The 27,927-nt window shown below is 37.9% G+C and overlaps 4 protein-coding genes across 4 annotated transcripts; 1 reads left to right on the top strand and 3 right to left on the bottom strand.

Annotated features, from left to right (window-relative positions):
• Positions 1-985: 985 nt before the first annotated feature.
• On the bottom strand, positions 986-3,784 carry LOC131012690 (pentatricopeptide repeat-containing protein At1g62720-like). Its single transcript, XM_057940683.1, has 2 exons — positions 1,627-3,784; positions 986-1,411 (listed from the first exon to the last, which is right to left on the bottom strand). Exon 1 carries the CDS (start codon positions 3,719-3,721, stop codon positions 1,712-1,714), a length of 2,010 nt encoding a protein of 669 aa, XP_057796666.1. The 5' UTR covers positions 3,722-3,784; the 3' UTR covers positions 986-1,411; positions 1,627-1,711.
• LOC131012688 (pentatricopeptide repeat-containing protein At5g41170, mitochondrial-like) lies at positions 986-26,583 on the bottom strand. The gene is made up of 2 exons (XM_057940681.1): positions 24,313-26,583; positions 986-1,395 (listed from the first exon to the last, which is right to left on the bottom strand). Exon 1 carries the CDS (start codon positions 26,507-26,509, stop codon positions 24,398-24,400), a length of 2,112 nt encoding a protein of 703 aa, XP_057796664.1. The 5' UTR covers positions 26,510-26,583; the 3' UTR covers positions 986-1,395; positions 24,313-24,397.
• LOC131007855 (uncharacterized) lies at positions 9,451-13,732 on the top strand. The gene is made up of 4 exons (XM_057934769.1): positions 9,451-12,790; positions 12,866-13,155; positions 13,268-13,513; positions 13,619-13,732. The coding sequence occupies exons 1-4, from the start codon at positions 9,451-9,453 to the stop codon at positions 13,730-13,732; spliced, it is 3,990 nt and encodes a 1,329-aa protein (XP_057790752.1).
• Positions 17,474-20,301, bottom strand: LOC131012689 (pentatricopeptide repeat-containing protein At1g62680, mitochondrial-like). Its single transcript, XM_057940682.1, has 2 exons — positions 18,145-20,301; positions 17,474-17,929 (listed from the first exon to the last, which is right to left on the bottom strand). The coding sequence occupies exon 1, from the start codon at positions 20,237-20,239 to the stop codon at positions 18,230-18,232; it is 2,010 nt and encodes a 669-aa protein (XP_057796665.1). The 5' UTR covers positions 20,240-20,301; the 3' UTR covers positions 17,474-17,929; positions 18,145-18,229.
• Positions 26,584-27,927: the final 1,344 nt, after the last annotated feature.

Genomic DNA, 27,927 nt, shown 5'->3' with positions numbered 1-27,927 from the left:
TTTCTCTTAATATTTTATGGGTCGATAATAAGACATCTAATTTAGGTCAATTTTAAATAAATATTACATACTTTTATTTTAAAATAATTTATTTGATACTCTATTTTAATGAAAGAGAATATCACAAAATTATGTAATAATAAATCCCTGTCAAATTTCGACGGGCCACTTATTAGTTGATTAATATAAAGATATATTTACATAATGAGTAGTGCTATTGATTTATATTATGTATATACATGATTGGATGTTTTAATAAATTTGCATTTTTTTTTATTAATACGAATTAGGTGAATTAATTTTACTTTAATAACCAAAACTATACAATGGCCAATGGGGGCTTACGCTCCCACCATTTTTCTTTTAAATTCTTTAATAATCATCAAACTAGTGCGATGCATGCACAACGATCATAAAAATCAAACGACATGTTCAAATAAATAAATATAAATATTAAATAGAATCAAAATATAAATAAATATAAAATATATTTTAAAAATAAAATAAAATAATCCACGTCAGTTACTCAATAAAATCCAAAATTACAAAAACTTAAATTTTCAACTCTATATAAAGTTTAATGATAATTATAATTATTAAATAATTTTAAATCATTTGATAATGAAAATTAGCATTACACATTATTAAGAGTATTATGCGTGATAATAAATAAATAAATTGTAATATAATCTAGACTATCATGTGAGAAAGCATGCATCATGTTTCTAAGATTGTAAATTAAATATTACATATACAATTTATTTGAGAAATACAGTCGAAGCTTTAAAAAAAATTATTAATTTAGAAATATGATAATTGAGTTGGTATCAATTTTATAGAAGAGACAAACTCAACAGTCAACAGTATCAACATCACAAACACTATTAATTTATGGCTCCAACAGAAGCTTCGGCAGCTACGTCGTCGCGGTGGTGGAGCCTCGTGGGAGGATACACAGTCAAGACAGGGGTTCACTTGAGCTAAATTTTATCAGATAACACATTCATGCGTGTGCAGATTTAACTCTTCAACTAGCAAACAGTAACCACAAATCATATCAAGCCATCATTTTATAATGATGATTACATCGTCGTCAAGCTTGAATGAGATCATCAATTGATGAGCGTGAGATATCAATAGGGGAAATAATGATTCAATAAATGTGTAAATGCAATTTGAAGGCCAAACAATCTTATGAGAAATTAATGTACACAGCCGCAGACCAACCGTGTCGTGACTCATTGGTATCGGCCAACTGAGCTCCTCAGCTGTATCTATCCATTCTCTGCAGCAGTCATTGTGGAAATTTGTGCGACGAACTGCCTCAGCATTTCCCTAGTTGGATGTGTAGATGAATCCGGCTTACACAAAGGCTTCTTCGCAGTCTCAGCTTCCCTGTAAAAAATTCACACTGTAAAGGAAATTCACTTTCAATGTGTGCGAGAGGAGAGGATATCATGATTTGCACAATTTCTCAAGATTTAAACATCAATTCAAGTTGTAAACATCTCCAAGAAAAATTTCAATGCCAAAAGAAAAATTATTAGCAGCAAATGCAAACATCCACAACATTTTTTTGTAAACGTACAAAAGCATTAGCATTTACAATGCCAAAAGCAAAATTACCTTGTAATATACCAACATCGCACAGCCCTTGAATAATCCAAGCGTTAGAGACAAAAGAAAAGCTGAGAGTAGATTGAAACCTCCCTCAATTTTGAGCACAAACTTTCTTAACAATCTCTTGCAATTTCTCATCTTTACCTTCTCCAATTCTTAGTTCATCATGCAAAGCATAAATGATATCGGAATTAACCACGAATTCTCTCCTGCACATCTCCTCCAAGAAAGGAATCGCCTCATGCACCTTTTTGCTCTTCACCAGATTCCACACAATAATATTGAACGTCACACCATTAGGCGCGCAGCCGCTCCTCTCCATCTCCTCCATCAACCTCCTAGCCTCCCCTTCTCGCCCTTCATTGTAGAGAGAGTCGAGCATCATGCTGTAGATTTGTACGTTCGGATTTAAGCCATTGGAACAGAGATGGTTGAAGAGCCTTATAGCTTCATCAAGTCTTTGGCCCTTGCACAAGCCGTTGATCAGAACACCGTACGTTACGATATCAGGATTCACGCCTTTCGCCTCCATCACCCTCAAAAATGCCAACGCCTCACTAATCCGATGGATCCTACAAAAGCCATCCAACAAAATGGTGTAGGTGTGGGGATCCGGATGTATATTATGAGCTTCCATTTCTTGGAAAAGCTTCCACCCATCTGAAAAACTACTTAGGCGTATTAGCCCATGCATCATCGTGTTGTATGATACAGTCGAGTGTTGGAGACCTACGCACGAAATTTCATCGAAGAAACGCCATGCTTCATCAAGGTTTCCCGCCTTGCAGTATCCCTTAATCAAGATACAATAGGTGAATATATTGCGATTGATCCCCGTCTCTGCCATAGAATAGAAAAGCTCTCTAGCTCTAACCATCTCGCCATGCGAGCAATATCCATCTATCAATATGCTGCAGGTGACAACATTAGGCGAGATGCCCTTCTCCACCATCTCGGACAGCAGCTGCAGAGCTTCATCAACCTTCCCACTCTTCGACAACCCATCCAATAATGTATTATAAGTGTGCACATCATGCTGGAGACCTTTATCGGGAATTTCAAGAAAAATAAGCCAAGCTTCATCCATGCTTCCCTTCTTGCAATATCCATTTAACAAGGTGTTGTAGTTAACAATATTGGGTTTAAGGCCCCTCTCTACGATGGAATCAAGTAACTGTTTCGCTCTTCCGATTTCACCCTTTAGGCAGAGCCCTTCAATAAGCGAAGAATAAGTGAAGGCATTCGGACAAATATGTTGTTGCATCATAATTTCCAGCATATTCTCAGCCTCTTCCATCTTTTCTTCCTTACAGTATGCATTAATAATGGAACTATAAGTGACAACGTCAGGTAAAATACCATTCCCAACCATTTTGGATAGAACCTTGAAGGCATTGTCCACCATTCCGCCCTTGCAAAATCCATCAATTAGTGCACTATAAGTGTAAACGTCGAGACTCCACCCACTACTTTCTAATCTATGAAGCCAATCATGGGCTTCAATGACCTGTCCAGTTTTGCACAGCCCATCAATCACGTGCAGAATCATAATACCATCTGGCTCGCAAAGTTTTAAATCCAAAATCTTTTCGAACAGTTTCACGGCTTCAGCCTCCTTATTAACTAAGAATAACCCTTTTATGAGAGTGCCGAAAGTCACGACATTTGGTTCGTGACCTCTCTTGAGAAAGAATCCCATTATAGAAAAAGCAGAATATATATCTTTCAAGAGACAACAACAGTTGACAGCAATACTCATTGTGTAAATATCAACCGAGACACCCATCCTAAGCATTTCATCGAACACATCAAGGGCAATATAATACTGCTCAATCGTTACACTAACGCTCATGAGTTTGTTATACAGGCGAACAGAAGGCTCTTGCCGAATACTCTTTATTTTTTGAAACAATTCAATAACATCGTCTACTTCTTTAACACTACTGAAATCGATTCTAGACCGCTTAGGTTGAAAAGCCTCGGAAGAGAAGAGAGAGAACAGAGGAGAGAGAATACCCGATTTATGCTGCGACCATCGATTGAGAAATCCTCTTCGATGAATGAGATCAATTGCAGAAGCTGAAGCTCTTCTGGCCATCATCCTTAATCGGTCAGGTTGGGAAGAATGGAGTTTGCGATTTTACTGAAAATTTTATGCTGATTTGTTTTGTACCGATTTAAAACTGTAGGCTGATATTTTAAGGACAGCTTGGGCCTGCTTTATTAAAAGATATTGGGCCCTATTATATAACGAATTGGGCTGCGAATTATTTAGGAGTACCTATTTATTAATTAATTGGGACGAAATTTTTTTTAAGGGGGTAGGATGTAACACCCCGTATTTTTATGAGTAGTAGTAGTGTCGAGACACTAGAGAGAGTACTACGGTACTGAGATATGAGATTATAATTAAGATGAGATAGAGTTATGATGATAAATAGAGATATTGAGCATTAGAGTTACACTTTTTGATGAGACGAGTTATTATTCTAGATGGAGATATGAGTCTGATAGTATTTTGATGTTTGAGAGTGTTTGATGAACTTTGGGAATGAAAAAGTTGATGAATTTTCGAGTTTGCTCTTGATTGCACTGTTCTGCCTTGAGTCTTGTTCTACTCTGCCGAGTTGTGATTCCGCTGCTCCGAACCGATTCGTCATTTCTCTGCTGACAGAGAATTCGTCATTTCTTTGCTGACAGAGAATTCGTCATTTCTCTGCTGACAGAGAATTCTTCATTTCGCTGCTCTGGCAGAGAGTTCATTTCTCTGCCCTGACCCGAGAAGTCATTCCTCTGGTATGACAGAGAGTTCGTCATTCCTCTGGCGAGCATTCCTCTGCTCTGCCGAGTCAGTTAGCTCTGCTCTGGCCGAGTCTTTTAGCTCTGCTCTGCTCTGCTCTGGTGGCAGAGCTGAGATCAATTCTGGGCTGCTTAGATTGAAAAGCCTCGGAAGAGAAGAGAGAGAACAGAGGAGAGAGAATACCCGATTGATGCTGCGACCATCGATTGAGAAATCCTCTTTGATGAATGAGATCAATTGCAGAAGCTGAAGCTCTTCTGGCCATCATCCTTAATCGGTCAGGTTGGGATGAATGGAGTTTGCGATTTTACTTAAAATTTTATGCTGATTTGTTTTTTAAAACTGTAGGCTGATATTTTAAGGACAGATTGGGCCTGCTTTATTAAAAGATATTGGGCCCTATTATATAATGAATTGGGCTGCGAATTATTTAGGAGTACCTATTTATTAATTTATTAATTAAGTTTAAGTTATTATTTAAGTAGACTCTAATTTGGGTTCGACTAATTAATTTTCTAAACAATAAACTACATAATAATATTATGATGTGCATATATATTAAGTATAATTACTTATTATATGAGTTACGCATGAAATGAAATTGCATTTGCATTTTGCAATAAAAGCATTTATGATTTAAATTGGCTTATTTATAAATCCAATCTATATCTATCTATATAATATATAAAAGAGGAGTTTTCTCCCTCCATTTTTTCTCTCTCTTCTTCCATCAATTTTTTTACTATTTTTTTATTTTTTCTTTTTATAATATTAATTCTTTTCTAAACATTGTCAAATTTAATTTATAAAAAAAATCAATGTGCATTTTAAGTTTAAGTTCGTCAGAATATTTAATATGGTATAAAAATTATCAAAATGAATTTAAACGAATAGGTTATTAATTTTAAAATATTTTATTTTCTTTGGTATGCGGTATGGGATAAGGTGAGATATATTTGACTAGGATGTCTTTTACTATACGTCATATTAATATCATGTTTGGTAGAAAGTATTAAAAAATATGTAAAATATAAAATGTTGTTTGGTGTGATGTATTAAGATTATGTAAAGTTAATAATAGTTATAATTAAGATTTGTATTACGTATACCACCTTTGTAGGTGGTATACAGAATCCCTCAAATCAGTATAATATTTTCGGGCTTTTAATTTATAAAGGACTGTGTGTTTCGTACTACTTCTTACTAAGCAAAATATTAAGGTGTCATAAGTAGATTAGTTGTTACTATTGATTAAATAAATTTAATTTGTGTTTTATTCTTTACATGTGCAATATCTCACGCACATAAAAATAATACTACATGCATGTTGATGATTGATTTGCATCATTCGATATATTTTTTTCAATTGACGGGGCATTGCCCATTCTAAAGGATACTTTGTCCTATTATTTAGGTTAAACTGGTTTTCATGTTTATTCCTTTGAATTAGTCACACCTTGATCTGTAGTTATTCATTTAAAAATTGGGGAGTGACAAGAAAAAAATGAAAATTTTGCCTCTCGGGTGATTCGAATTATTTACATCAAAATAATATATTCACCATAAATCTTCATGATCGAATTATTAAAAATGATTCTCACATTCTCAATTTTAATAGTGTGGTTCAAATAAGAATTTCTTATAGTGAGAACTACGAGAACTCACTGAACCTATACTAAAGTAACTATATTAAACTCTACACTCATCAAATATCACGAATTTAGAATTTTTTTTTCTTACTAAAGAGGATCAACAATGGTTTCTTATTTCTTCCGTGGTGACTCAAACCCCCAACCTAGTGATTAATTAGAGGGGAAGTGTCTTATTAACCGAGTTGTGTTTCTTTATCTTTTTTCCAAATGATTGTTACCGGAAGAGAAAAACACACTCACGTCATATTCTTAATTATTTTATATTTAAAATACGGACGCTATAAATAAGTCTCAAAAAGTTATAACCAAATCACATAAAATTCACAATAATCTTCAATTTAAATTCTTTTACAGGTTATGGCATCCATCAAATCAAATTATATCTACTTGTATTCTTGCAGTTTGTACAATTCTACTACAAAGATTTTTCCAGCGACCGAAGAGGTGAGAGTGTGAGTGAGAAAAAAAAAATCCTTAATCCTGGATCCTTTTCTGTTTTTTCATTTTCTCATTGGTTATTACGCACGTGATAAACAGAGAGGTGAGAGAGAGTCGGTGAGAAAGAAAATATCTTCTCTTCACTTGAATCTATTTGTCGTTCAATCTTATTGCTACTGCAGCTCCACATTTTCCGTCAAATATTACAAAACGTAATGTATACCCACTTATATGACGGTTCAAAAGTGTCAAGTATATTTTTATAAACGTCATGATAGCCTACATATATATAATACCAAGATCAAATTGATTTAGGTGGCAATTTTGTACACGGATCACGGAGCGATGAAACCCTAGCCGTCTTCATGCAACATCTCTCGACGACCGCTGGTTCTTCGCCGGCGATGGCTCACGATAAGGCGGGGCTGAACCTCCCTCCCGTCTCCAACAACTTCTCCCCTTCTCGGCACTCTTCCCATGGTTTTCAGGCCTCTTCTCCGATTTCTAGGGTTTCGGCGAACTCTGATTCGGTCCTTCATAGCGAGACCTTGGCGACGGCAACTAACCGGCCAAGGTCTCCCAGATTTTCAGATAAGGAGGAGACCTTGGCGACGGCCTCTAACCGGCCAAAGTCTCCGACGCCCGCTGTTGAGGAAGGGATCTTGGCAACGACTTTGCATGGAAGTTTTTTGGCTGCCGATGTTTCTCGAACAATAGATACTCAAGATAAACTTGGTGAGACAGGTCATCCTTCTTACGCTAAGGCCACTGTTCCCAATTTTAAAAAGCGTCCGGAGGTTTTTGCTCATCGTTTCACGGCGCTGAGGGCACAAGCTTCGGAGCATGGCTTTATTCTAAAGTTGCCCACGGAATTCTGTAAAACCCGGCAAGCGGAATATAAATTTGCGATGATCGGACGTCTTCTACTCAAGAAAGGAGACAAACCTCGCTCTACTCAGGAATTGAAACATGAATTACAAACGTTATGGAAGATAACTACGGACTGGAAACTTATACCTATGACCAAGGGTTTCTATACTCTTAAGTTTCAAAACTTGGAGGACAAGAAGATTGCTCAAGTTAAGTTACTTTGGGAATTATCGCAGGGATCGCTTAGATTACGGGAATGGGCGAAAGGATTCAACCCTTATAAAGAAATTTCCTCACTTTGCCAGGTATGGGTTCGTATTTATTATCTGCCTGTTGAACTTTGGCATCCTGAGGTTTTTACTGCTATTGGTAATGTCGTTGGAACCGCAATTAAAATGGATGGAGCTTCCGCCTACGGAGACGTTGGGCATTTTGCCAGAATTCTTGTCGAAGTGGATCTTGCGTCACCTCTGCAGGAGAGCATGGTTGTGCAAGGGGATGATGCTTCCTATTATGTGGAATTCTACTACGAACAATTACCTTTATTTTGCTCTCAATGTAAGATTACCGGGCATAGTAGAGATAAATGTCGACGTGTTAAGTCGGTGGAGAAAAAAAGCATTTCTACGGTGGCGCACAATAAAGCTACGAATTTTACTCATACTGAGGAGGTTCCGATTGAAAAGACGGGGAGAACGCCTCAGGATGATGGGTTTATTCAAGCCAAGAAGGTGGCACACTGGAGGCCGAGAGATAACCTCGACACTGCTTATTCTAATGGATTTAGAGCCCTTGAAGAAAATGATGGCGCACCGAAAGAGAAGGAGGCTTATGGACCAGAAGCAAAGGTGTCCTCTCAACAAGAAGGTTTGGTTGAAGATTATGTGTCTGATGATGATGAGACATTCTCTGGGGATTCCGAACAGCAAGCAGGCTGCGAGTTTTCCACTTGTGATCAACAAGAAGATGCTCTCGGTGCTACGGACAACAGCGAAAGAGTTACGACCACGGCGGCAAAGCAACAAAAAGCTCAGTCTTCTTCAGCAACGAAGGGAACATTGGCGACGGCATCTAACCGGCCAACGACTCCTATGTGCTCTGGTGGTAGAGAGGCTTTGGCGACGGCGTATAACCGGCCAAAGTCTCCAAACAATATCGCAATGGTGCGATCTTCGACGGCAGTGGATGGTAAGCTACAGGATGTTATCATTGATTCCACTACTGCGGGGCAGTACGAAGCAATGAAGGAGGTTCAAGTGGAGTTAGACAATAGACAGCTTTTTGAGGGAAAAGAGTGCCTTGGATCGGTTAGTGCTGCTGGAGAGCCCGATCTTCTGCGTCAACAAAAGGATCTGTCTCTGGAGATGAATCAGCAATCGAAGGAGGTTGCTTCTCAGGAACCTAAAAGGCCTCGCGGGCGGCCACCTAAGTCCAATCTTATGAAGAAACATCCGACTGATGATAGCATCAAAACCCGCTTGCGGAAACCGCCGGCTCCGCCAAACCCAAGCTCTGTCCGTATGATTGATAATAAGCTCAAGGCGGCTTTTGACGCTGGGGAACATCCGAGGGACTTTGTAGTGGATCATGGTGATTCTCGCAGTGCTAGAACTATGAGTAACATAGCCTCGCAAAGTTGGGCGGACGAAGTGGAAGCGGCGAGTGCCGCTCCCAAATAATTCTTTTCTTATGAATTTGTTTACTTGGAATGTCCGTGGCTTCACGGATGAATCCAAACGCTTACTTTGGGAGCATTGTCACACTTACTCGCCTACAATTGTTGGTATTATTGAACCCAAAGCGGACATCAAGAAGCAGGCTTCTAGTTTCTGGTCTTCTATTAACCTCATCCCTGGTCATCAAAATATGCGACAGGACAGGTGCTCTAACATTTAGGTTCTCCACCACCCGGATGTGGCTTTCCGTTTGGTTTTCTCTTCTGAGCAAGTGATTATCGCGGATTATTCTTGGAATTTGCTGGATTTTCGTGTTGCTGTGGTCCATGGGGCTTCGACCTATGTGGAGAGACGGTTGCTCTAGATTGATCTTCTCCGGTTTATTTCGGGTAATATGGTGATTATGGGAGACTTTAATGCTGTGAAAGGAGCCCATGAGAGAGTAAGCAATCGAATGCCTGACCAGATTTCCTGCCGGGATTTTTGCTCCTTTATTGATGAGACTGGTTTCATCGAATCCTCCATTGTTGGCTTGCGGTTTACTTGGTCCGGTCGCCGTTTCATGCCGAGTCACGTGGAATCTCTCCTTGATCGTGCTCTTTATTCGGACTCCTTCTCAGATTTTTGGTTCTTGATTTATACGCAAAACCTGGCTAGGGTTACGTCAGACCATTCTCTGATTGTTTTGCAGTGCTGTTTGCCGCCGCGTGTGAACCGTCGGTTTTTCAGATTTTTGAATATGTGGGCGTCTCATCCCAATTTTTTGAACATGGTGGAAACTTCTTGGTCTCAGGATATGCAGGTCTTGTGCCCTATTTATCTGGTTATGGCGAAGCTCAAACGTTTGAAGCGAGATTTGCAAAGCTGGAACAGGAATACGTTTGTGATGGTTGATGATCTCGTGACTGCCGCCCAGAGGGAGCTAACTGATATTCAGTTAAATATTTCTTCTCAGGGATACTCTGATGAGCTATTTGATAAGGAGGTTCAAGCCCAGGCTCGAATTAATGTCGCTCTTTCTCAGAAGAGCTGTTTATTGCAGCAGAAAAGTCGTGTTTCCTGGCTGAACGATGGTGACAGAAACACGGCTTTTTTTCATGCTTCGCTGCGCTACAAGAAAAAGCCTAGCAGAGTTCAGTCTTTGGAGATTGATGGAAACATGGTTTCTGATCAGGATTGCATTGGGGATCATATTGTGGAGTATTTCACGAAGCTTTTTACGGATGATTCTAATTCTGAGGTTGACATTACTGCTATTGAGGCGGTCATTGAACCTGTGATTTCGGATGAACACAATGCCTTTCTTTCGGCGGTCCCCACTGATGAGGAGATCTCAGCGGCTGTCTTCGGCATGGATTCCAATAGCTCCCCAGGTCCAGATGGTTTCTCCGGAAAATTCTTTCAGACTTGCTGGGATATTGTCAAGAATGACATTTGGAAGGCTGTTCGCACCTTCTTTCTTGGCTCTTATCTTCCTACGGGTTGTAATTCAAGTACGATGGTTCTTATTCCTAAGAAGAAAGTTGTCATTTCGGTTTCTGACTTGCGTCCTATCATCCTCTCCAACTTTTTTTTCAAAATTATCTCTAAGGTGTTGGCGGCGAGGCTTAGTTTTGTTGCGTCAATTTACGTCTCTCAGAATCAGTTTGGTTTTATTCATGGAAGATCTATTCATGACTGTATTCTGCTGGGTTCGGAAGGTTACAATTGTTTGCGGCGGACGGGGCGCGGTCAAAATATGGCTTGTAAGATCGACATCAGGAAAGCTTTCGACACCCTTCGTTGGGATTTTTTACTGAAGGTTCTTAGAACCTATGGGTTTGATGAGAGATTTATTACTTGGATTGACATTATTCTTCGTTCGGCTAGGTTGTCGATTCTTTATAATGGTCAACTTCATGGTTATTTCGGTTGTACGAGAGGTGTTCGACAAGGAGATCCTCTCTCCCCTATTTTGTTCGGCATTGCTGAAGACGTTCTAAGCTCTTTATTTAGCAACTGCGTGGATTCTGGCCATCTTACTCCTATGACGATGACTCGAAATCTTCAGTTTCCCACTCATCTTTTTTATGCTGATGACATTCTGGTGTTCTGTAAGGCTTCGGTTAGAAATGCCAAGACGCTTAAAAAAATTCTGGAGTACTATAGTTGGATGTCTGGACAGGATTGCAGCATTGAGAAATCGTTTATCTATTTCTCTTCAAAGACTTATGCTGTCACAAAGCGCGCGGTTTTGCGAGATTTGGGTTTTGTTTGTGGCCGTGCTCCCTTCACTTATCTTGGGGTGCCTATCTTTCATGGTCGTGGCAGAGCCTCCTACTTTCGGCCTATACATGATCGGATTATTGCAAAATTTTCTAGATGGAGAGGACGTCTATTGTCTATGGCTGGGCGTATCTGTTTAGTTAAATCGGTTATTCAGAGCTCCGTGACTCACTCTATGATGGTTTATAAATGGCCGCGGTCCTTGATTTCTGATCTTGACATGAAGTGTCGTAATTTCATCTGGACTGGAGATATCAATATGTCTCCTTCTTGCTCGGTTAGTTGGAGCCGTGTCTGTGCTCTCAAAGAAGAAGGGGGTTTGGGTGTTCGTTCATTTTCTCTTATGAATAAATGTTTCTTGATGAAGATGGCTTGGAAGGTCATTTGTGGTAAAAGCTTTGGTTTTCAAATGCTGAAAGATCGTTATTTAAACCTTTATGGCAGTGTTCGGGGTAATTCTGTCTCTTCTTCGGTTTGGCTGGGCCTTAGAGAGGAGGTTAGTGAGCTGATTGATAATTCGTACTGCTACGTTGGTGATGGGACCACCACGAATTTCTGGTGTGATGATTGGCTGGGATACAAAATCAAAGATAAATGTCGCATACCTCATTTTGTGACGGAGATTCTTGGTCAATCTGTGGCTGATTATTTTTATGATGGCATATGGCACTTTACACAGGATTTTGTTAATCTTTATCCGGAGATTGTGATTGATATTTTGCTTCTTCCTGTTGGCGATGATAACGATACCCGGTTTTGGAAACCTTCTCTACATGGCGCGGTGACTGCAGCTCTTGCTTTCTCAAATAACTGCCACAGGTTTCCTAGGGTTAGTTGGGGATCTTGGATTTGGAGGCCCTACATTCCTGTGCGTCGCTCGCTTATCTGCTGGAGAGTGCTTCATAGTCGACTTCCTACTTATGATCGCCTGATCCGTCATGGTATGATTACTCCCAATTTTTGTACCTTCTGTTTTGCTGCTAATGAAACCATGGACCATATCTTGTGGTCGTGTATTCATGTTCAGCCAATCTGGCTGGAATTTCTCAGTTGGTTTCAATTTCCAGATGCTATGGTTATCTCTGACATTCACAGCTTTTTAGTCCGTGCTTGGAATCATAAGTTGAGTTCTCAGTTGGATTGTTACTGGAGAGCGGGGATTATCGGTGTTTTATGGGCTATTTGGTCTCATCGGAACTCTTGCATTTTTTACAATGCGAGTTTTGATCACAGACAGATCATTAGGATTATAAAGGTTTCTTTCAAAGAAATCGAGAATACCTTTAAACTTGGGCATATGGATAATTCTTGGAAAGAATACACTATTCTTCGTGCGATTGGGGTAGCGTCGCGCGCTGCTCCTCCGATGGATTTTTTATCAGTTCTTTGGTGGCCCCCAGTCTCCCCCTGGATCAAAGTTAATACGGATGGTTCTGCAATGGGATCTCCTGGAAATATTGCTGCTGGTGGTGTCTTCCGTGACAATTTTAGTTAGGTCCGTGGCTGCTTCCACTTTAAAGGAGGTGTGGGTTTTGCTTTTGAAGCCAAACTCCTCGCCGTCATCAAAGCTATCTTCATCGCTCATGATCGGGGTTGGCATCACTTATGGGTCGAGTCGGACTCCACGTATATTGTCCATCTACTTTCGGAGAGATCTACGGCGGTTCCTTGGCGGTTTGCGGCCTCATGGAACAAAATTCTGAGCATTCTTCCTGAGTTCTATCTTCAAGTTACTCACATTTATAGAGAAGGAAATAAACCCGCTGACATTATGGCTAACTATGCAAGAGACGAAGGGTGGTGGCCGTATGCCATTGACGATATTAAGACAGCTGTGAACCTTGATATGGGGTCCCATAGCCACATCCGGAGAAAGTAATGGCTTGCTGCTTTGGTGTGTTGTCGGAGTGTTTGTTCGTCTGCTGGGATAGCTCTGGTCTCGACAGAACTACGTCCTGGCTGCTCTGGACTTTTTCAGAACTGAATCGGGAGCTCAGTTCGGCGTCTTCTGGTGGGGTTCTCGGCTGCTTTGGTGCGAATGCTGTGGGAGTTCTCACATTCTCCTCAGGTGCGAAACAGATCGGGCGATGGGTGTGCTGAGAATTGGCATTGGAGGTGCTCGTTTGATGCTTTTGTCGGCTTTAGTTGCTGCTTGGGATATGTCTAATGTCAGGTTTTTTGTCGAACATATGGTGGGTTGTGGTCTGCTTTTAATCGAGCACCTGGTGGGCATTTGGGCCCTTTGTTTGGCTTCGAGCTGTGGGGTTCGGGTTGTGGTGCTCGCGTGTATGACTTAGGTTCGTGGTGTTGCTGGATCTTTTCGGCAACTTGGTGCTGCGGCGCTCCACAGGCTGTTCTTGACTCCGGCGATGGCGTCTTACCAGCCGGGAGTTGCTTTTGGAATCGCTTGAGGGTCTTTTCTGATGGGGTGAAACCGGTGACGGCGTATAACCGGCCGAGTCTTCTTCTTTTTTGTGCGTTTCTTGAGCTTTTTATTTTAGAAACCTCACGGCGACGGCGTATAACCGGCCGTGCTGTTTCTCTGTGTTGGCTTGGGTTTTTTTGGTTGGTGCTAATGGCGACAGAGTCTAACCGGCCGTTTAGCTTTCTCTGTTTCGGTTTTTTGAAGGCTCTTCAGCCTTCTTTGTTTTGTTCTTTTACGTTTTTTGGGAAGAGAGCCGGGATTGTTTGGGGACGATGGTTAGGCCGGAGTTCTGGAAACTTTCCCTTCCGCTCTCTCCTCTCTTTTAGACGGGCACTCTTTTTCCTTTTTACGGTTTTTCCCACTGGGTTTTCCGTAAAAAGGTTTTAATGAGGCCCGGCCCTTAGTCTGCTCCGTTTGTGCTTTCAAGGGTTTTTTCTTTAGGTTTTTTCTTTCTTTCTTTTAATAAAATCGCATTTAATAATAAATAATATAATACCAAGAATTGTTATGTTCTATGTTATACATGACAGTCAGAAAGCGTCAAGAAAAATGTAATACCCCGCCATTTTCTTTAGTATTCTTTATTATAAGAGTTGCATCAATAAGTTAACATAAGTTGGTCAAGATTGTTAGGGATTTATTGGCGGAATTAGGGTTTCAGTTTCACTTTATGTAAATAGTATTTGAATCCGAAAATAGTCGGATTCTTCTATCTGAGTTTTATCAATGTGATTTTTGTAATTTTAGATGGTTATTAATTTTATTCGGGAACATATCCTGAGTTGATGGCATAGATCTATTTCCACTTGAATTGACACAAGAAATCATGATTTTCTAATAGTTTAGAATAAGTGAATTTGGGCATTCTTGAGGTAAGATAGCTAAATAGTTGATGCTTATATAATTGAACTCTTGGGAGCGTGGAATGTGATTATATGATAGAAATTGGGCGATATTGAGCATGTTACTATGTGTTGGGCCAATTTTAGTTTAAGAATAAGGGAAGAACTACTTTTAATATTGATTGGAGAAGTTGTGGTGATTGATTGTGTTATAATTTGCTTGTCATATGTTGATGTGGTAAACGTGAGTGAAGTTTTAAGTTAAAGCATTCTAACATGTAGCAAGATGATGTAATTGGATCTCCACTCTCTTATGTGGCCAAAATATGAGATGTATGTTAAGTTGCAACAGAAAATCTGTTGCTGTCAGGTTTAGGTGGATGAACCAGTGTCTTGTGAGGGGTTTTCGGGAGTGTTCCTGTGGTCCAAATGACTTGAAATATTTACAGTGATAACTTCGTTATGAGTATTAGATCTCTGCAAAATTTCAGTTGAATCCGAGACCTCTAGATAGGTCAAACAATTTTCTTAAAAGTACTGCGCGAAGCAGCAAGGTTTTGTGGCAGATTCTGCCTTTCGTGAGATAATTTCATATACACTTGAGATATTGTATTTTTGTAAATTTCTAATAAATATAAACTTTAATAGCTTTCTAAAAAGGTAAAGCTCGTATTTTTCCTTGAAGCGATTGATTTTATGTGATTTTTCAAAGTTAGGATTCAAATGTGTGTGTTTCTTAAACTTGTGATTGGTAGTTAATTGAGAACCTAAACTACTAAACTTGAATTGAGGTTTTATTGTTCTAATTACCTATTGAGGATTATTGATTACTAAAGCTTGTTGATATGATAGTTGATGGACATAATTATACTTATATGATTAATTACTTCGGGATTTTGTGTTTTACATGTATGGTTAGTTGTGAACTGATCTCTATGGAATGGATTTGTTTACTTCTAAATTTTCTCAAGTAGAGGAATTCCTATAAGATAGAATATTAGTTTATACTTTCTTAAAGTTCATAGAGTTAGTTTACTGATTAGTCTAGTTGATGCAACCCTAGCTTTGCAAGAAATTAGAAGTTTAATTAGGCTGTTACTCCTATTTCTTCTTATCTAGTTATTCAATCTTATTTTAGAATCTTGCTATTATGAAGGTGACAGTAGCAATCCTAGATAAGTGAGCAAGAGTTTCTACATCGTTAAACGTATCAGGTGGACTTTCTAAACTCAGAATTTGAAGTGCGCACTATTTAATTATGTTATTATATAAATGATGTTATATTAAAGTGATTGACTTGCCAAAACTTTTATGAGCTTGTATGTTACCATCTACGAGAGATAGACGATATCGGCCCTATGCTGAAGCGAGATGTCATTAAGGGTTTGTGCACATAGTTGTGACCGTGAGTCATCGAGCGGGTTGGCCGGTCACTGTGATCGGGAGCCTTCGGGCCGATCACTGTGTTTTTGAAGGAGGCCTACTTCTCAACACAAGGTTACATAATGCGTAGTTATGGTACATACATGTTAATTGTCTGCATACGTATATGATATTATGATGATATATATAGAAGTTTTACAGTTTTGCAGTCCTATTGTCTAGCAATGTTGCACATTATAGGTTTGGATTCATTTTTTTATGTGAATAATTATTTACAGACATATTCATCTTTTTTCTTTCTTACTAAAAGTTATCGTAAAGATATAAAAATTAGATTGGAAGATATAGAATGATGAAAAGAAAAAGAAGAAGACATGGCATAAAAAAAACCGTTTTTACACTACAAATCACATGGGCTCACATAACTTTACACACTTTTACACTACAAATCACATGAGCCCACATACATTTACACATTTTTTACACTACAGTCTAATTTTTCTTAATTTTCGTGTTAAAAAGGTATGTGTCATAAATAATGGGACGAATGGAGTAACAAATTAACTCAAATATAGATCAATTCTATCAAAGGAATAATTCATTGAAAAATCAACTATTTTTTTTTTTCTAAATCTCTAATCAATGCACTTTATTTTCTTAAAAAAAATGTTGCCCAAGTCACTGAAGAAATGGAAAAATAGGTTACTAGTGCACTATATATTTTAAAAATAAAATAAAATAATCCACGTCAGTTACTCAATAAAATCCAAAATTACAAAAACTTAAATTTTCAAATCTATATAAAGTTTAACGATAATTAAATAATTTTAAATCATTTGATAATGAAAATTAGCATTAGACATTATTAAGAGTATTATGCGTGATAACAAATAAATAAATTGTAATATAAAATATTACATATACAATTTATTTGAGAAATACAATCGAAGCTTTAAAAATTAATATTTTTTATTAATTTATAAATATAACAATTGAGTTGGTATCAATTTTATATAAATATAGAAATATAAAAACGTTTCTCCTACATCGTATGGTATGCAAAATACTAGTATAATACTAGAAAGAATGATTGCTCTTAATTGAAGTGAACACCATAATATCTAGTGGCGGACACATGGAACCAAGTAGGACTTAAACCCCCACATTTTTTTTTTTTTAAAATCATCAAACCATCAAATCAAATGGTAAGAGATTTGTAATTTCGAAATCTTAAACTCAAAATTTAGAAAATATAGCTCATACTAATGTTTTTTTTTTTTTTTCCTGCAACCGCTCTTTACTATCTTTTCTTTGTATCTTATTCTAAGCCTTTTCGATGTCGAAACCAAATTTGTTTGGCATGTAGTAAGAGTTGAACATGAAACTTCTCACTAATATATTCAGAATGCTTCAAAAACTAACTTTATAGAAAAGGAAAATAGAACATATTATAAGAAGAATACTTCAGTTGCTTAATCACAAAGGAGACATGAGTCCAAGTGTTAAAAGTAAAGGCTGCAAAGTATTTTATAGAAGAGACAAACTCAACAGTCAACAGTATCAACATCACAAACATTGTATTATGGCTCCAACAGAAGCTTCGGCAGCTACGTCGTCGCGGTGGTGGAGCCTCGTGGGAGGATACACAGTCAAGACAGCAGTTCACTTGAGCTAAATTTTATCAGATAACACATTCATGCGTGTGCAGATTTAACTCTTCAATTAGCAAACAGTAACCACAAATCATATCAAGCCATCATTTTATAATGATGATTACATCGTCGTCAGCTTGAATGAGATCATCAATTGATGAGCGTGAGATATCAATAGGGGAAATAATGATTCAATAAATGTGTAAATGCAATTTGAAGGCCAAACAGTCTTACGAGAAATTAATGTACACAGCCGCAGACCAGCCGTGTCGTGACTCATTGGTATCGGCCAACTGAGCTCCTCGGCTGTAAAGGAAATTCACATTAAATGTGTGCGAGAGGAGAGGATATCATGATTTGCACAATTTCTCAAGATTTAAACATCAATTCAAGTTGTAAACATCTCCAAGAAAAATTTCAATGCCAAAAGAAAAATTATTAGCACCAAATGCAAACATCCACAACATTTTTTTGTAAACGTACGAAAGCATTTGCATTTACAATGCCAAAAGCAAAATTACCTTGTAATATACCAACATCGCACAGCCCTTGAATAATCCAAGCGTTAGAGATAAAAGAAAAGCTGAGAGTAGATTGAAACCTCTCTCAATTTTGAGCACAAACTTTCTTAACAATCTCTTGCAATTTCTCATCTTTACCTTCTCCAATTCTTAGTTCATCATGCAAAGCATAAATGATATCGGAATTAACCACGAATTCTCTCCTGCACATCTCCTCCAAGAAAGGAATCGCCTCATGCACCTTTTTTCTCTTCACCAGATTCCACACAATAATATTGAACGTCACACCATTAGGCGCGCAGCGGCTCCGCTCCATCTCCTCCATCAACCTCCTAGCCTCCCCTTCTCGCCCTTCATTGTAGAGGGAGTCGAGCATTATGCTGTAGATTTGTACATTCGGATTTAAGCCATTGAAACGGAGATGGTTGAAGAGCCTTATAGCTTCATCAAGTCTTTGGCCCTTGCACAAGCCATTGATCAGAACACCATACGTTACGATATTAGGATTCACGCCTTTCGCCTCCAGCACCCTCAAAAATGCCAACGCCTCACTAATCCGATGGATCCTACAAAAGCCATCCAACAAAATGTTGTAGGTGTGGGGATCCGGATGTATATTCTGAGCTTCCATTTCTTGGAAAAGCTTCCACCCATCTGAAAAACTACTTAGGCATATTAGCCCATGCATCATCGTGGTGTATGACACGGTCAAGTGTTTGAGACCTACACGCGAGATTTCATTGAAGAAACGCCACGCTTCATCAAGGTTTCCCGCCTTGCAGTATCCCTTAATCAAGATACAATAGGTGAATATATTGTGCTTGATTCCCCTCTTTGGCATTGAATCGAAGAGCTGTCTAGCTCTAACCATCTCGCCATGCGAGCAATATCCATCTATCAATATGCTGCAGGTGACAACATTAGGCGAGATGCCCTTCTCCACCATCTCGGACAGCAGCTGCAGAGCTTCATCAACCTTCCCACTCTTCGACAACCCATCCAATAATGTATTATAAGTGTGCACATCATGCTGGAGACCTTTATCGGGAATTTCAAGAAAAATAAGCCAAGCTTCATCCATGCTTCCCTTCTTGCAATATCCATTTAACAAGGTGTTGTAGTTAACAATATTGGGTTTAAGGCCCCTCTCTACGATGGAATCAAGTAACTGTTTCGCTCTTCCGATTTCACCCTTTAGGCAGAGCCCTTCAATAAGCGAAGAATAAGTGAAGACATTAGGACAAATATGTTGTTGCGTCATAATTTCCAACATATTCTCAGCCTCTTCCATCTTTTCTTCCTTATAGTATGCATGAATAATGGAACTATAAGTGAGAACGTCAGGTAAAATACCATTCCCAACCATTTTGGATAGAACCTTGAAGGCATTGTCCACCATTCCACTCTTACAAAATCCATCAATTAGTGCACTGTAAGCGTATACATTGGGACTCCACCCACTACTTTCTAATCTATGAAGCCAATCATGGGCTTCAATGACCTGTCCAGCTTTGCACAGCCCATCAATCACGTGCAGAATCATAACATCACTGGGCTCGCAAAGTTTTAAATCCAAAATCTTTTCGAACAGTTTCACGGCTTCAGCCTCCTTATTAACTAAGAATAACCCTTTTATGAGAGTGCCGAAAGTCACGACATCTGGTTCGTGACCTCTCTTGAGAAAGAATCCCATTATAGAAAAAGCAGAGTATATATCTTTCAAGAGACAACAACAGTTGACAGCAATATTCCTTGTGTAATTATTAACCGGGACACCCATCCCAAGCATTTCATCGAACACATCAAGGGCAAAATAATACTGCTCAATCTTTGCACTAACACTCATGAGTTTGTTGTAGAGGTGAACAGAAGGCTCTGGCCGCATACTCTTTATTTTATGAAACAATTCAATAGCATCATTTAATTCTTTAACACTGCTGAAATCGATTCTGGGCTGCTTAGGTTGAAAAGCCTCGGAAGAGAAGAGAGAGAACAGAGGAGAGAGAATACCCGATTTATGCTGCGACCATCGATTGAGAAATCCTCTTCGATGAATGAGATCAATTGCAGAAACAACAGCTCTTCTGGCCATCATCCTTAATCGGTCAGGTTGGGATGAATGGAGTTTGCGATTTTACTGAAAATTTTATGCTGATTTGTTTTGTATCGATTTACTAAGAAGCTGGCTCCTGTCGGCCGACATGGGCTTTCATTAATATTAATTTGGGCCGATTTTTTTTAAAACTGTAGGCTTATATTTTAAGGACAGCTTGGGCCTGCTTTATTAAAAGATATTGGGCCCCATTATATAATGAATTGGGCTGCCAATTATTTAGGAGTACCTATTTATTAATTTATTTAATTAGGAGTACCTATTTATTAATTTATTAATTAAATTTAAGATATTATTTAAGTAGACTCTAATTTGGGTTCGACTAATTAATTTTCTAAACAATAAATTACATAATAATATTATTATGTGCATATATATTAAGTATAATTACTTATTATATAAGTTACGCATGAAATGAAATTGCATTTGCATTTTGCAATAAAAGCATTTATGATTTAAATTGGCTTTATTTATAAATTCAATCTATATCTATATAATATATAAAAGAGGAGTTTTCTCCCTCCATTTTTTCTCTCTCTTCTTCCATCAATTTTTACTATTTTTTTTTATTTTTTTCTTTTTATAATATTAATTCTTTTCTAAACATTGTCAAATTTAATTTATAAAAAAAAAATCAATGTGCATTTTAAGTTTAAGTTCGTCAGAATATTTAATATGGTATAAAAATTATCAAAATGAATTTAAAACGAATAGGTTATTAATTTTAAAATATTTTATTTTCTTTGGTACGCGGTATGGGATAAGGTGAGATATATTTGACTAGGATGTCTTTTACTATACGTCATATTAATATCATGTTTGGTAGAAAGTATTAAAAAATCTGTAAAATATAATATGTTGTTTGGTGTGATGTATTAAAATTATGTAAAATTAATAATATTTATAATTAAGATTTGTATTACGTATAACACTTTTGTAGGTGGTATACAGAATCCCTCAAATCAGTATAATATTTTCGGGCTTTAGTTTTATAAAGGACATTGTGTTTCGTATTACTTCTTACTAAGCAAAATATTAAGGTGTCATAAGTATATTATACACCCTAACCATCCGTACCAAACGAGCCCTTAGGGATACTTTGTTAAAACTAATCTTTCCGTAGCCATTGAAGATAAACAGGATTTGGAATCGGATTTTCGGTTTGAGATGGCAGAAATGAAGAATAAGATGTGGCATTTGGGGAGAGAAATTCTTCAAAACCATGTGCATGCACAGTGGTTAGGATTTGAATTCTCCAGAAGGAGTAATTGGATCAATCCAATCTGAGGATCATTGGATGTAAATTTGGGAGATTATTTGCGGAAGTCTGTGACATGATTGCTAGGATCAATCGAAAAGAGAAGATGATAAGATCACGAAAATCGCAGATCTTATTTGATGGAAACTGATACCATGCTAAAGGAGAAGAATAGCTATGAAAACTGCAAAGAATTTGTGGAGAATGTAATTTTCATATATCGAAATCAAAGAGAAAGAAGATTACATATTGTATTTATACAATAGCTTGCGTAACAAGATAGCTAACTGTGTAACCAACTTCTTAACCTTCTTAACTAACTATTTAACAGAAAAAGGTTAACATAAATAAGCTATGCTAAGTTGCTGCGACTGATACTCCAATAAACATGGTATTGAGCTGCTAAATTTTTTCTCGATCCTTGTGTTTTCTGCGTCCGCTTCATCACGATCTCTCAAACTCGACGGTTACCTTCATTCCAGTTATGTCTTCCTCATCTCCAAACAACTCCACACTTCCACAAATGCATCCAATTACTCTTAAATTGGAGTGCAATAACTACAATTTCTGAAAATTTCAAGTGCTCGCAACTGCCGGAGCCTATGGTTTTGAAGATATCTTACTTCAAACCGAATCTCCTTCTCAGTTTCTGGAGTCTACTTCTGCAGAAACCAATCCAAATCCGGTTTATATTGCTTGGTTGCGTCGTGATCAGTTTATGTTTAGCTGGTTACTCTCTTCTATTACTCCTCAAATGATGGAGTATATTGGTCGTTGTACAACATCGGCTCAAATTTGGAGTGCTTTCGAGACCTTGTTTCATTCACAATCCAAGGCTCGAGCAATGCAGCTGCGAAATCAACTTCAACTAATGAAGAAAGATCATGATGCCACTATTGATGAATACATTCTCAAATTCAGAGAAATCTTTGATTGACTGTTCAACATAGGCAAGCCGATCTCTGAATCAGATCTCATATCCTATACTTTTCAAGGATTGGGAGCTGAATTTGAGAGTATAAGTGTGTTACTCTCCTCTAGATCTGATGAAATGATCATTCATGAAGTGCAATTTGCACTGCAAACTCATGAACTTCGATTATAGAATCAAGCATCTGTACTCACTACTATTGTAAATCAGACACTTCAACCGTACGTAGGCAAATATTGTTTATTACTATAGAATTTTGGTGGTCATGGTGGCAAAACTGGCAGAGGTTCTAGCAACCGTGGAAGAGGAGGAGGTAGGTTCTCCTCAAACAACAAGCAGGTTTGCCAACTTTGTGGCAAATCTAATCATGTAGCATTAAAATACTACAAAAGGTTTGATGTAAGCTTCACTGGACCCGAGTCCATTCCACCTCCTACACCTCAAACACAAGTTCATACTGCTTCTATTGATTTTGTTCCTAACACCTACATGCTGCAACATACTTCTTCTCAGGTTGCTAGATCTCAAACCACTCAACATTCTCCATCTGCTTTCACTATAGCATCTGTTACTCCTCAATCTAAATTAGATTGGTAGGTGGATTCAGGAGCTTCAGCTCATGTTACTCCTGATCTGAGTAACCTTAAAAACCAAACTCCTTATCATGGCAATGAAACCATCACAATAGGTATAGTAATGGCTCCAAACTTCCTATTATACACATATTGGCTCTACTGTCTTACCTTGCACTACTTCTTCCAAAACTCTCTCTCTCAACGACATCTTATTTGTTCCACACATTACTAAAAGCCTTCTAAGCATATCTCAGTTAACATCTGATAATAATGTCTATCTCGAATTTCACTCCAACTTTTGTTTTGTCAAGGACAATATTACACATCAAACCCTACCGGAAGACAGACTTAAAAATGATCTCTATCACTTGGACTTCACAAAGCTCTCATCTCTTCCTTACTCTACCAGATCTCAAGTCAACTGCTTTGTAGCTCATTCTTCCCCTGATGTAAGCCTGTGGCATGCTAAGTTAGGGCATCCTTGTAATAGTGTCCTTAGTTCAGTCCTTAAGGCTATGCATATAATTGTTAAAATTTCATGGTAAGAAGTTTCCCTGAGGATTATGGAAAAGATAGACACTGTTTTTCATTTGTTGCTCATTCTGACTTAAATCCTTAATGGAAAAGAGGATTATGGTAAGAAGTCCAGTTGGATTTACATGTTATAAGTGCTTGCAGATATATGGACAGGATACATCTGGTGTTCAATCGATGGTTAACATCTATCCAGAGCCGGTGACGAGTCCTGGTTTTTCTTCTCCTTCGAGCTTATGCCTTGTGGCTCGCAGCATAAGTCAGGTATTTGTTATTGTTGTTAGTCTAGTCATGTTGAAGTAGGCATGTCTTATCCGTGTTACTATGAATACCTCGAGTTGAGTATCTCTCATGAAGATGAAGTGGTTGCAATAGAAGGATTTCATTCACTCGAAGAGTTGAAAGGCATAAGTTTTATCCCTCCTTTGTAGTGAAAATGAGGAATGAGTAAGGGTCAAATTCTATTTTGTAGGAAATAAGGGAAAAGAAATGAAGGATTTAAAAGGTGAAATTTTGTTTATCCCTCATTTTCCAATGATAAATTTACAACCAAAGAGAACGCACCCAAAAGGAAATTCACTTTAAATGTGTGTGAGAGGAGAGGATATCATGATTTGCACAATTTCTCAAGATTTAAACATCGATTCAAGTTGTGAACATCTCCAAGAAAAATTACAACGCCAAAAGCAAAATTATTCGCAATAAATGCAAACATCCACAAAAGCATTTGTATTTACAATGCTAAAAGCAAAATTACCTTGTAATATACCAACATCGCACAGCCCTTGAATAATCCGAGCGTTAGAGACAAAAGAAAAGCTGAGAGTAGATTGAGACCTCTCTCAATTTTGAGCACAAACTTTCTTAACAATCTCTTGCAATTTCTCATCTTTACCTTCTCCAATTCTTAGTTCATCATGCAAAGCATAAATGATATCGGAATTAACCACGAATTCTCTCCTGCACATCTCCTCCAAGAAAGGAATCGCCTCATGCACCTTTTTGCTCTTCACCAGATTCCACACAATAATATTGAACGTCACACCATTAGGCGCGCAGCGGCTCCGCTCCATCTCCTCCATCAACCTCCTAGCCTCCCCTTCTCGCCCTTCATTGTAGAGGGAGTCGAGCATTATGCTGTAGATTTGTACGTTCGGATTTAAGCCATTGGAACGGAGATGGTTGAAGAGCCTTATAGCTTCATCAAGTCTTTGGCCCTTGCACAAGCCGTTGATCAGAACACCATACGTTACGATATTAGGATTCACGCCTTTCGCCTCCATCACCCTCAAAAATGCCCACGCCTCACTAATCCGATGGATCCTACAAAAGCCATCCAACAAAATGGTGTAGGTGTGGGGATCCGGATGTATATTATGAGCTTCCATTTCTTGGAAAAGCTTCCACCCATCTGAAAAACTACTTAGGCGTATTAGCCCATGCATCATCGTGGTGTATGATACAGTCGAGTGTTTGAGACCTACTCGCGAAATTTCATTGAAGAAACGCCACGCTTCATCAAGGTTTCCCGCCTTGCAGTATCCCTTAATCAAGATACAATAAGTGAATATATTGTGATTGATCCCCGTCTCTGCCATAGAATAGAAGAGCTCTCTAGCTCTAACCATCTCGCCATGCGAGCAATATCCATCTATCAATATGCTGCATGTGACAACATTAGGCGATATGCCCTTCTCCACCATCTCGGACAGCAGCTGCAGAGCTTCATCAACCTTCCCACGCTTCGACAACCCATCCAATAATGTATTATAAATATGCACGTTGGGATGTATTTCTTGAGCTTTCATAACCTCGAAAAGCTTCCAGCCCTCAGCAAATCTATCATTTCTGAATAATCCATGTATCATGGTATTATAAGTGTGCACATCATGCTCGAGACCTTTATCGGGAATTTCAAGAAAAATAAGCCAAGCTTCATCCACGCGTCCCTTCTTGCAATATCCATTTAACAAGGTGTTGTAGTTAACAATACTGGGTTTAGGGCCCCTCTCTACGATGGAATCAAGTAACTGTTTCGCTCTTCCGATTTCACCCTTCAGGCAGAGCCCTTCAATAAGCGAAGAATAAGTGAAGACATTAGGACAAATATGTTGTTGCATCATAATTTCCAACATATTCTCAGCCTCTTCCATCTTTTCTTCCTTACAGTATGCATTAATAATGGAACTATAAGTGACAACGTCAGGCAAAATACCATTCCCAACCATTTTGGATAGAACCTTGAAGGCATTGTCCACCATTCCACTCTTACAAAATCCATCAATTAGTGCACTGTAAGCGTATACATTGGGACTCCACCCACTACTTTCTAATCTATGAAGCCAATCATGGGCTTCAATGACCTGTCCAGCTTTGCACAGCCCATCAATCATATGCAGAATCATAACGTCATCTGGTTCGCAAAGTTTTAAATCCAAAATCTTTTCGAACAGTTTCACGGCTTCAGCCTCCTTATTAACTAAGAATAACCCTTTTATGAGAGTGCTGAAAGTCACGACATCTGGTTCATAACTTCTCTTCAGAAAGAATCCCATTACAGCAAAAGCAGAGTATATATCTTTCAAGAGACAACAACAGTTGACAGCAATATTCCTTGTGTAATTATCAACTGGGACACCCATCCTAAGCATTTCATCGAACACATAAAGGGCAAAATAATACTGATCAATCTTTACACTAACACTCATGAGTTTGCTGTAGAGGTAAACAGAAGGCTCTCTCCGCATACTCTTTATTTTATGAAACAATTCAATAGCATCATTTAATTCTTTAACACAGCTGAAATCGATTCTGGGCTGCTTAGGTTGAAAAGCCTCGGAAGAGTACAGAGAGAACATAGGAGAGAGAATACCCGATTTATGCGACCGTCGATTGAGAAATCCTCTTCGATGAATGAGATCAATTGCAGAAACGACAGCTCTTCTGGCCATCATCCTTAATCGGCGGTGAGATTTAATGTGAAGAAAGAGAGATTAGATCTGAAGTAAGGTACAAAATTTACTGAAAATTTTATGCTGATTTGTTTTGTACCGATTTACTAAGATGCTGCTCTTGTCGGCCGAACTTGGGCTTTCATTAATATTAATTTGGGCCGATTTTTTTTAAAACTGTAGGCTGATATTTTAAGGACAGCTTGGGCCTGCTTTATTAAAAGATATTGGGCCCTATTATATAATGAATTGGGCTGCGAATTATTTAGGAGTACCTATTTATTAATTTATTAATTAAGTTTAAGTTACTCCCTTCGTCCCACGAATCTTGACACGTTTGGTTTCGGCACGGGAATTAAAGAGTTGTAGATTAGTGTTTTAAGTGTGTAGTTAATAAAGTATAAAAGTGATAAAGTAGGAGAGGGAAGGTAATAAAAGTGATAAAGTAGGAGAGAAAATGTACTAATTATTATCTTATTTGGAAATGTGTCAAGATTCGTGGGACGGCCCAAAAAGAAAAACGTGTCAAGATTCGTGGGACGGGGGAGTATTATTTAAGTAGACTCTAATTTGGGTTCGACTAATTAATTTACTAAACAATAAATTACATAATAATATTATTATGTGCATATATTAAGTATAATTACTTATTATATGAGTTACGCATGAAATGAAATTGCATTTGCATTTTGCAATAAAAGCATTTATGATTTAAATTGGCTTTATTTATAAATCCAATCTATATCTATATAATATACTCCATCCGTCTCACAAAAACATGAACGTTTTTCCATTTTGGGTCGTCTCATAAAAACATGAACATTACTATTTTTGGAAATTATCCCCTTATTTTTCATCCCTCATTTTTACACTTATTTACAAAAAAAAACATTATGGCCCACCACTATCTTTTCTTAATTAATTCATTACTCTCACAACACTTTTTAAAGTGGGACCCCTTTTCCACTCACTTTAACTCTCAACTAACATTTCTTAAGACCTGTGCCATTTCTCTTTGTTCATATTTTTGTGAGACGGAGGGAGTATAAAAGAAGAGTTTTCTCCCTCCATTTTTTTCTCTCTCTTCTTCCATCAATTTTTTACTATTTTTTTCTTTTTTTTTATAATATTAATTCTTTTCTAAACATTGTCAAATTTAATTTATAAAAAAAAATTCAATGTGCATTTTAAGTTTAAGTTCGTCAGAATATTTAATATGGTATAAAAAATATCAAAATGAATTTAAAACGAATAGGTTATTAATTTTAAAATATTTTATTTTCTTTGGTACGCGGTATGGGATAAGGTGAGATATATTTGACTAGGATGTCTTTTACTATACGTCATACTAATATCATGTTTGGTAGAAAGTATTAAAAAATCTGTAAAATATAATATGTTGTTTGGTATGATGTATTAAG

The sequence above is a fragment of the Salvia miltiorrhiza genome, chromosome 2 (assembly GCF_028751815.1).
Source record: "Salvia miltiorrhiza cultivar Shanhuang (shh) chromosome 2, IMPLAD_Smil_shh, whole genome shotgun sequence".
NCBI lineage: Eukaryota > Viridiplantae > Streptophyta > Magnoliopsida > Lamiales > Lamiaceae > Salvia > Salvia miltiorrhiza.
The sequence above is the reverse complement of the archived record's forward strand: the minus strand, read 5'-3'. Positions and strand labels throughout refer to the sequence as shown.